General features: G+C 41.0%; 1 protein-coding gene across 1 annotated transcript in view; it reads right to left on the reverse strand.

Moving 5' to 3' along the window:
- EEF1AKMT4 (EEF1A lysine methyltransferase 4) overlaps positions 1–9,668 on the reverse strand; it is a 49,345-nt gene extending 39,677 nt beyond the window's left edge. The window contains exon 1 of the mRNA XM_070754164.1: positions 9,417–9,668. Within this exon, the coding sequence (XP_070610265.1) occupies positions 9,417–9,606 (190 nt within the window). The 5' untranslated portion in view covers positions 9,607–9,668. The remainder of the gene's footprint in view (positions 1–9,416) is intronic.
- Positions 9,669–11,443: the final 1,775 nt, after the last annotated feature.

Raw genomic sequence — 11,443 nt, forward strand, 5'->3', positions numbered from 1 at the left:
TTGCAGCCGTAATTATATGGGTAATTAACTATAAGTATTTTTTCATCCTTATTCATAGAAGCATACATTTATTTGTTTGTTTATTGGATTTGTATGCTGCCCCTCTCTGCAGACTCGGGGCGGCTAACAACAATGATAAAAAACAACATGTAACAATCCAATTTAATAAAACAACTAAAAACCCTTATTATAAAAACCAAACATACACCCAAACATACCATACATAACTTGTAATGGCCTAGGGGAAGGAATATCCTAACTCCCCCATGCCTGGCGACAAAGGTGGGTTTTTAGTAATTTGTGAAAGACAAGGAGGGTGGGGGCCGTTCTAATCTCTGGGGGGAGTTGATTCCAGAGGGCCGGGGCCGCCACAGAGAAGGCTCTTCCCCTGGGGCCCGCCAAACGACATTGTTTGGTCGACGGGACCCGGAGAAGGCCAACTCTGTGGGACCTTATCGGCCGCTGGGATTCGTGCGGTAGAAGGCGGTTCTGGATGTATTCTGGCCCAATGCCATGTAGGGCTTTAAAGGTCATTACTCAACATTCTGGAGTAAATTCTATATCCATTTCTGTTATCTCCAATAGCCACTTATGAATTGTTTTCCAGAATCCTTTTGCTTTGGGACACGTCCACCACAAATGAAAGAAGGTGCCTATTTCTTTGTTGCATTTCCAACATGTCAGGTTCAAATTTTGTTTAAGTTTAGAGAGCGATTAGAAGCAAGAAACCCAGGAAACAAACAATAGGAATCGGAATCCTGCCTATGAAATCAGAGACTCAACCGAACTGCTTGGGAAAGGACAGGCAAACTGGAGAAGATGTTTCCTTTATAGCAGAAGTCCCCAACCTCCATCTGTGGACCTGGTACCAATCCGCGGCCTGTTAGGAACTGGGCCGCATATAAAAATTAAACATTGCATATTTACTCTTTAATATCTTTATCAATGACTTGGACGAAGGGAAAGATGGGGAACTCATCAAATTTGCAGATGACACCAAACTGGCAGGAATAGCCAACTCTCCAGAAGACAGGCTCAAGATACAGAAGGATGTTGACAGACTTGAACAATGGGTGCTATAAAAAAAATGAAATTCAGTGGTGAAAAAAGTCAGGTTCTACATTTAGGCAAGAAAAACAAAACGCACAGGTGCAGTATATGTGGTACGTTGCTCAAGAGTAGTAACTGTGAGATGGATCTTGGAGTCCTAGTGGACAACCATTTAAATAGGAGCCAGCAGTGTGCAGCAGCTGCCAAAAAAGCCAACACAGTTCTAGGCTACATTAACAGAGGGATAGAATCAAGATCACGCGTGAAGACCACCTTATAAGGCCTTGGTAAGGCCACACTTGGAATCCTGCATTCAGTTTTGGTCACCACGATGCAAAATTGATGTTGAGACTCTAGAAAGAGTGCAGAGAAGAGCAATCAAGAAGATTAGGTGACTGGAGGCTAAAGCATATGAAGAACGGTTCCAGGAATTGGGTATGTCCAGTTTAATGAAAAGAGGGATTAGGGGAGACATGATAACAGTCTTCCAATATCTCAGGGGTTACCACAAAGAAAAAGGAGTCAACCTATTATCCAAAGCACTTGAGGGTAGAACAAGAAGCAATGCATGGAAAGTAAACAAGGAGAGAAGCAACTTAGAACTAAGGATAAATTTCCTGACAATTGGAACAATTAATTAGTGGAACAACTTGCCACCAGAAGTTGTGAATGCTCCAACACTGAAGGTTTTTAGGAAGATGTTGGATAACCATTTGTCTGAAGTAGTGTAGGGTCTCCTGCCCAAGCAGGGAGTTGAACTAAAAGACCTCCAAAGTCTGTTGTTGTTGTTGCTGTTGATGTTGTTATTTTAATTTCCAAGTATTAAATATTGTGTATTGACTTCATGGAGGAGGAAGGGACAAGACATCTGAATTTTCACATTATTATTTTTAAGGGAATACGATCTTACAGAAACAGCGCCTGAAGTTCTGTATTAAGTCTCACGCACCCACACACACCATTAACGGACACACCATTTGCTGGTAAATACTAAAATAGGTGTATTAGTGAGACACAAGACACAAGCTGACGCAAATTTTTAAGGACTCCGAATTAGCAATCTGCATATTATTTTTATATGGGTGATGTCAAAGCACCCTTGGCAAACAAATTATTCTTACTCCACAATACAGTTTGGAAAAGCTGTGCGTGAAGAACTCTGAGCCAGATTTTAAAATAATCCTGACACATGAGCTCAAATCACGTGTACATCCAACAACAAGCAAAGCAAAACACACCAGGAAGGGGGTGTATGGTTTGCAATTCTTCCTGCTTTTTTAGCATCGTTTTCTCAGTTGTCACAATCACAACGAAGTGAGTCCACATGTCCATTTTGATTTTTCAATTCCTCCCTCCAAAGAACAACAAAAAGTCCCAAATACTTACAGTGAATGATATGAAAGCTTGCTTTTTTAAAACTTTTGTTCTATACCCAAAGCAAACTATAGACTTAGTGTGACATACCGTGGTTTTAGGAAGTTTAAACGTATTGTAAATGGAAAGTAGATTGCTAGTCCTCATGTTGTTAAAGGAATGTAGAAACTAAGACAGAAATCCAAAGGTGGGTTTTTCCTTGTATTCGTTCATCAAAGTAAGTTAAAGAGCCAGACAGACAAATTCCTTCATGAGAGTGTTCTTATCATATCCAAGAAAAGAATAGATTAGAATGCTTGGCTGCATAGCTAGAGGTATAACAAGCAGGAAGAGGGAGATTGTGATCCCGCTGTATAGAGGGCTGGTGAGACCTCATTTGGAATACTGTGTTCAGTTCTGGAGACCTCACCTACAAAAAGATATGGATCAAATTAAACGGGTCCAAAGACGGTCTACAAGAATGGTGGAAGGTTTTAAGCATAAAACTTATCAGGAAAGACTGAATGAACTCAATCTGTATAGTCTGGAGGACAGAAGGAAAAGGGGGGGACATGATCGAAACATTTAAATATGTTAAAGGGTTAAATAAGGTTCAGGAGGGAAGTGTTTTTAATAGGAAAGTGAACACAAGGGCAAGGGGACACAATCTGAGGTTAGTTGGGGGAAAGATTAGAAGTAACGTGAGAAAATATTATTTACTGAAAGAGTCGTCGATGCTTGGAACCAACTTCAGCACATGGGGTTGGTAAATCCACAGTAACTGAATTTAAACATGCCTGGGATAAACAGATATCCATCCTAAGATAAAATACAGGAAATAGTATAAGGGTAGACTAGATGGACCACGAGGTCTTTTTCTGCCGTCAATCTTCTAACACAATATAACTCCAAGTAAATCAAACTTCTGTAAAATCAAACCTTCCACTTAGGAAGCAACACTGATTCATTCATTCATTCATTCATTCATTCATTCATTCATTCACTCACTCACTCACTCACTCACTCACTCATTCATTCAATTTTTATGCTGCCCATCTCCTTAAACTCAGGGCGGCTTACAACATGTTAGCAATAGCACTTTTTAACAGAGCCAGCCTATTGTCCCCACAATCCGGGTCCTCATTTTACCCACCTCGGAAGGATGGAAGGATGAGTCAACCTTGAGCCGGTGATGAGATTTGAACCTACAGATCTACAGTCAGCTGCAGTGGCCTGCAGTACAGTGGTACCTCGACATACGAGTTTAATTTGTGCCAGAGCCGACCTCGTATGTCGATCAATTCGTATCTCGAACCAATGCAATTAGATTTGGCTTTTCGCCCGGAGATAACTGGAAAAAATGGAATTATTGCACCACCTAGTGGACGCTCTGCTTGTATCCTGAATTTATGCTCGTATGTAGAACAGAAATTTTGCTTGCCTCTCTGCTCGTAACTTGGAATACTCGCATGTGGAGCAGCTCGTATCTAGAGGTACTACTGTACAGCACTCTACCTGCTGCGCCACCCTGACAATCAATTTCACATTTATTTATTTATTTATTCGATTTCTATGCCGCCCAATCCCAAAGGACTCAGACATGCTGTTGTGTACATTCATCTTTGTACAGGACAAAGTATTCAGTGAGAATATTTTATTCATTCAGATCTAAGATGTGTTCTTTGAGGGTGGTTTTTTTTTGAGCAGTGTATATATTGAAAAGGGCGAAGGAATCCAATGAAATTGATGGATGGAGCTTAATATCTCCCTGAAACTGGCATGGCAGAAATGTAGAATTCAAGTTTGTGGATCGTACGCGGCGGCAATTTGAATTCAGTGTGGATTCTTTTCAAATCATATTGGGAAGAGGAAGGAGTATTAAGCATTTTATTTCATTTGATTTATTTTATTTATTATTATAGTTGAAAGGGACCTTGCAGGTCATCTAGTCCAACCCCCTGCTCAAGCAGAAAAGTCTACACCACCCCAGCCAGCTGGCAGCCCAATTTCCTTTTGAATGTGTTGAGCGTTGGGGCGTTCACAACCTCTGCTGGCAGGCTGTTCCACTGGTTGATCACTCTCACCATCAGAAAAGTTCTTCCTTATTTCCAGGTTGAATCTCTCATAGAAACACAGAAGATTGACAGCAAAAAAAGACCCCATGGTCCATCGAGTCTGCCCTTATACTATTTCCTGTATTTTATCTTAGGATGGATAGATGTTTATCCCAGGCATGTTTAAATTCACTTACTGTGGATTTACCAGCCACGTCTGCTGGAAGTTTGTTCCAAGCATCTACTCCTCTTTCAGTCAAATAATATTTCCTCACGTTGCTTCTTGGTCAGCTTCCATCCGTTGCTCCTGGTATCCTCTCTCTGCCTTGAGTTATTTATAAAACTAATAAAGGCAGATATAAGTAAGTAAATGCCAGTTCCTGGCCTTCATTATTAAGAATGGTTCTAAGATGCACATAGGACAGAGGAATTATTAGAAATAGTTAATGCCTGAGGCTCTGACATGCTTTCCAGCCTATTTAGCCTTTAAAAAACAAAAAAGACTCACAGATTAAAATGAAGTGGGGTAGAATCTGGTAGCTCCTGGGCACCACGTTGGGGATCCATAAACTAGTGCATCTATTCTGGGAATGCCATATTGCCCCCTAGTGGTTACCAAGAGCAAGTGGATATTCTTCCTTTTAACCAGAAATTTCGCCATTCCTGAAAGGTGCGCGGATTAAGAAAACAGGAGATCGAGCAAACTAATCTATTATGCTTGTGCATGGTTTATTGAATAAAAAACAACTCAATATAATTTGTATGCGATCTTAGGTCATACAGAGCGATGGGCTCCTATAGGTACGGTCAGGTAGGTAGAACCAGTAGAAAAAAATTGATTTTTTTTCTTTTTTCCTCCTTCTGGGCTCTGGGTATGTTTTTCCTATTGCAATAAATGAGGTTGAATGTGTATAATTTTAGAAGAGCTTTTTGTGAACGTGTGTCTACATACACATACAGTTTATATAATAGATAATGTATATTTTTGTGTACCTGTAATATGTGTCTACACATATGGCATATATACATAGAATTAAAGAATATATTTTGGATGTTCAGTAATAATAATTAATAATAATAATAATTTATTAGATTTGTATGCCGCCCCTCTCCGAGGACTCAGAGCATCTCACAACAACAATAATACAATACAATACAAATCCAATATTAAGAAAACTAAATTAAAAACTCATTATTACTAAAAACAATCAATTCTACACAATCACACCACTCTCAGATGCTAAAGTCAGAACGGTGGGGGAGAGAATTAATCCCCCCATGCCTGGCGACATAAGTGGGTCTTTAACATTTTGCGGAAGACGGGAAGAGTGGGGGACATTCGAATCTCAGGGGGGAGTTGATTCCAGAGGTCCGGGGCCGCCACAGAGAAGGCTCTTCCCCTAGGTCCCGCCAGACAACATTGTTTAGCCGACAGGACCTGGAGAAGGCCAACTCTGTGGGACCTAATTGGCCGCTGGGATTCGTGCGGCAGAAGGCGGTCCCGGAGGTATTCTGGTCCGATGCCATGTAGGGCTTTATAGGTCATTACCAACACTGTGAATTGTGACCAGAAACTAATCGGCAGCCAATGCAAGCCACGGAGTGTTGACGAGACCTGGGTGTATCTACGAAGGGCCATGATTGCTCTCGCGGCCACATTCGGCACGATCTGAAGTTTCCGAACATTTTTCAAAGGTAGCCCCATGTAGACAGTGTAAATAGTAAATAGACAGGGAAAATGTATCTCTCTGAGATGGGGAGAGGCCAGGCACCCTAACCCAAACCCTTGACGTAATGTCAAATTGGCCACCTCTAAGACAGTCAAATGACCTTTAAACCACACTCACAGTGTGGTAGTAAAAAAGTTTGCAGCCCTTCATTGTTCCTATGCCATTGTCGATGAATCACAATGCACGGTTCTGCCCTGAACAAGCCACATTATGGATTAGCATGGACGCTACTTAAAGCTCAAATATAAGTGAAGTCAACGAGGACATGTCTTTTCTTCTTCATTTTAGTTTTTGCATTCTGCAGAATTTGGAACCGTGGCTAGACCCTGAAATAACCCGATTATATGATGCTCGTTTAAGGAAATCAGGCAAATGCCCAATTTATACAAACCAACCAAGGCTGTCGGTCTCTCACATTCCACCTGGAAATTGCAGGATTGCTACACAGAGGTAAAATTGAACGGGTCCAAAGACGGGCTACAAAAATGGTGGAAAGTCTTAAGCATAAAACGTATCAGGAAAGACTACATGAACTCCATCTGTATAGTCTGGAGAACAGAAGGGAAAGGGGGGACATGATCGGAACATTTCAATATGTGAAAGGGTTAATTAAGGTTCAGGAGGGGGGGGCGTTTGCCCAGGTTCGCCTGGTGCACCAGTTGTGGCCCTATTTGGACCGGGAGTCACTGCTCACAGTCACTCATGCCCTCATCACCTCAAGGCTCGACTACTGTAATGCTCTCTACATGGGGCTACCTTTGAAAAGTGTTCGGAAACTTCAGATCGTGCAGAATGCAGCTGCGAGAGCTATCATGGGCTTTCCTAAATTTGCCCATGTCACACCAACACTCCGCAGTCTGCATTGGTTGCCGATCAGTTTCCGGTCACAATTCAAAGTGTTGGTTATGACCTATAAAGCCCTTCATGGCACTGGACCAGAATATCTCCGGGACCGCCTTCTGCCGCACGAATCCCAGCGACCAGTTAGGTCCCACAGAGTTGGCCTTCTCCAGGTCCCGTCAACTAAACAATGTCATTTGGCGGGACCCAGGGGAAGAGCCTTCTCTGTGGCGGCCCCGACCCTTTGGAACCAACTCCCCCCAGATATCAGAGTTGCCCCCACCCTCCTAGCCTTTCGTAAGCTCCTTAAAACCCACCTCTGTCGTCAGGCATGGGGGAATTGACATGTTCCTTCCCCCTAGGCTTATAAAATTTATGCATGGTACGCTAGTGTGTATGATTGGTTTTAATTTGTGGTGTTTTTTAAAGTAATTTAAATATTGGATTTGTCGTACATTGTATTGCTATTGCTGTGAGCCGCCCCGAGTCTGCGGAGAGGGGCGGCATACAAATCTGATTAAACTTGAAACTTGTTTTCAATAGGAAAGTGAACACAAGGACAAGAGGCACAATCTGAAGTTAGTTGGGGGAAAGATCAAAAGCAACATGAGAAAATATTACTTTACTGAAAGAGCAGTAGAGACTTGGAACAAACTTTCAGGGTTAGAGTTCATTTCCTTGCATCTCCTCCCACAAGCCCATCACATCCTCTGCCAGTGTATCCTGCAATTCCCAGCAGCTTCCGGCCCGATGCTGAACAAAGGCTGATCTTGAGAACCTAAAAGGAACGAGTCATGGCATGCAGCCACCACCGCCCCCAAGTTCCCACAGCAAGAAACATTCCAAAACAACATCGCGTAATGTGGCAGGCCAAAACCTCCAAGCATTCTGGCTTCAGCTTGTCACAGAAAAGGACAAGAAACAATGGCTGGAAACTAATCAGAGAAAGAAACAACCTGGAATTAAGGATAAATTTCCCAACAGTGAGAACAATTAACCACTTGCCTCCAGGAGATTTGAGTGCTCCAACGCTGGAGGTTTACAAGAAAAGTTTGGACAACTACTTGTCTTGAAATGGTGTACGGTTCCTTGCTTGAGCAGAGGGATGGGCTAGAAGACCTCCAAGGTCCCTTCCAACTCTGTTATTGTTGTGTTGGAGCATTGTCTACATCAGTCTTTCTTTTTTTTGTTGTATATTTTTTATATTTTTTTCTACACAATTTCCATTTTTATATCAACTTATATATTTTAAAATGTCAATAACATATTTATACATTTGTATTCAATCAAACAAAAATCAATACCCTCTTTTGCACCTACAATATTTTTATCCTTTTCATCTGTCTGTTTTCCTTCCCTCCTTCTATCCATCTCCTCTTTTTACTTTATTACTCCTTCTCTCCTACTTCCCTCTACTCCTTCTTGGCTCTCTTGACCTTTCTACTTCCTCTTTCTCCCTATTTACCCCTCCCCCTGTGTGCTTCTTAAATCAATTCATCTCATATTTAACCAGTCAAGTATTTTCTTGAATTAGTCCACTTTAAGCTGTGGGGAATTTCCAGCCAATTTTAATTATTCTAGAGCAGGGGTACCCAACCTTAGCAACTTTAAGCCATAAAGATTTTAAGTCTTAAAGTTGCCAAATTTTAATATTCTAATATTATGCTTAATATTTTAAATATTTTATTATTTTAATATTTTTAAATATTTTAATATTAATATTTAAGTCTTAAAGTTGCCAAATTTTAATATTCTAATATTATGCTTAATATTTTAAATATTTTATTATTTTAATATTTTTAAATATTTTAATATTAATATTTTAATATTCTGGAGCAGGGGGCCCAAACTTAGCAACTTTAAGTCTTGTCTTAAAAGACTAAAATCATAAAGTTGCCAAATTTTAATATTGTTAATATTGTTAAATATTTAAAATATATAAAATATTTTTAAATTTTAAAATATTTTAATATTAATATTTAATATTAATTTAATATTTTAATATTCTGGAACAGGGATCCCCAAGCCTAGCAACTTTAAGTCTTAAGTCTTAAAGTTGCCAAATTTTAGTATTTTTAAATATTTTCATATTTTAAATAGTTTAATATTAATATCTAATATTAATATTTTAATATTCTGGAGCAGGGGTCCCCAAATTTAACAACTTTAAGTCTTAAGGACTTTTAAGTCTTAAAGTTGCCAAATTTACGGCCAGGTTTCCAATCCTCTCAAGTGCATCAGTATTTTTCCTAAACTCTGACAACTTTTAAGGCAGATGGACTTCAACTCCTAGAATTCCCCGCTTTTAAAAGACTCTGGAGGAAACAGGAAGCGCACATGTTGGCCATCCCCGTGCGTCGCCTTGAGCCTTCCCAACACAACCGCTTACCCAGTACCAGAATTCGGTCCCCCGGCTTCAGTTCCGCCTCCAGCTGCTCGCGAAAAGACTCCAAGCCCCCGAACCATTCGGTGGGCTCGGCTCCCTCTTGCTCGTACCGAACGTCCCAGAAGCCCCGCTCCCGGTACCCGGCGTTGGAAGCCGGGCGCTGCCTCCGCGGGGCCTCCTTCTCCTTCTCCATGGGGAGACGGGGAGAAAGCCGGAGCGGAGAAAAAGAATGGTCGAACCGCCCGCCGCCTGTACTTGGCAGCCCTGGGGCACCTGCTCGTCCACGTGGCCTGGGCACAAACACGTGGAGCTTCCGGTGGCTGAGCGGGTGGGTGGATAAAAGCACTCCCCCCCCCAACCCAACTGAGGAGGGTTTGGGGGTATCTGCTTTTCGCTTTCTCGCTGCAGCGTTGCCTCCTTGGGGTCTGTAGATTCTCCAGTCATCCAGGTGATGGTTAAACTTAAAGTAAAGTGCTCCAAACTCGACTCAGGAAATATGACTTTAGTAACCGAGTAGTTGAGATGCATGGAACTCACTACCTGACTCTAGTATCATCACCAAACCCCCAAAACTTTACCCTTAGACTGTCCACTGTTGACCCCTCCAGATTCCTAAGAGGTCAGTAAGGGGCATGCATAAGTGCACCAGAGTGCCTTCCGTCCCCCGTCCTAATGTTTCTCTCTTATTAGTATGTACTGTATATAAATATTGTTATATCTTTGTATACCACCAATACGTACATGACAAATAAATAAAAATAAACATACAGATATGCTATATACTTACATGTGCATACCTACACCCTAACATATAAATACAACTACATTTCTATCATCTATCTATCATCTCTCTCATCTATCTACCTATCTATCTCTTATCTCTCTGTCTCTCTCTCTCTCTCTATCTATCTATCTAAGCAAAAACCATTCACACATTAATCCCGAAATTTCCAGACCCATAAAGCTAACAAACTTGAAATTTGCCACATATGTGCCTCTCAGCTTCTAGAAGGCACTGAAAATATTTACTGACCCCTCGCATCCTGGACATAAATTGTTAAGTTCTTACCTTCAAAATGGCGCTATAGAGCACTGCACCCCAAGACAGAGACAATAACAGTTTTTCCCCAAATGCCATCACTCTGCTAAACAAATAATTCCCTCACCACTGTCAAACTATTAAGGCTGTGTTACTATTAATTTTATCATTGTTCCATCACCCATCTCCCATAAATGACTATTACTGTAACTTGTTGCTTGTATCCCTACAATTTACATAAATCTATTTTCCTGATTCCTTATTTGTACCCTATGACTGTCATTAAGTGTTGTACTTCATGATTCTTATAAGTAAAATAAATAAACAAATTCTTGACAAATGTATCTTTTATTTTATGTACACTGAGAGTATCTGCATCAAGGACAAATTCCTTGTGTGCCCAATCACATTTGGCCAATAAAGAATTCTATTGTTCTATTACCCAGCTGATAATGTTACCTAGCTGGGTAATGAAATGTCTACAAGAAGACAACCAGACTCAGCACCAAGAGCCCCTCAGTTGCAGATCCTGTGTGCCATTTGCATGGGCTGCGGAAGCTGTAAACGAGTAGGAAATTTTAATGCCAATTGAGCTTAGTGTATTGTGGATGAATACTTTTAAACTATTGCAAACTTAATAAAAACTTATGTACTTCCTTTCTGGGTTCAATGCCTGGCAATATTAATAACTAAAACATATAGGGAGCATAACAGCTAGCAGTTCTCACTCCCCCCCTCTTTCTCCTCTCCCTCTCCCTCTTTCTGTTCTCTCTCCCCCCTTTCCCTCTTTTCTTTCCCTCCCTCTCCCTTTTTTTCTCCCCCTCTTTTCCCCTTTTTTCTTTTTCTCTCCCCTTCTTCCCCTCCTCTCTCTGAGTATGATAACTACGTAGTCTTCTGCGATGAAGATTTATAGAAACAGAAGATTGACAGCAGAAAATGACGTCATGGTCCATCTAGTCCAGTGTTTCTCAACCTTGGCAACTTGGAGATA

The sequence above is a fragment of the Erythrolamprus reginae genome, chromosome 5 (assembly GCF_031021105.1).
Source record: "Erythrolamprus reginae isolate rEryReg1 chromosome 5, rEryReg1.hap1, whole genome shotgun sequence".
Classification (NCBI taxonomy): domain Eukaryota; kingdom Metazoa; phylum Chordata; class Lepidosauria; order Squamata; family Dipsadidae; genus Erythrolamprus; species Erythrolamprus reginae.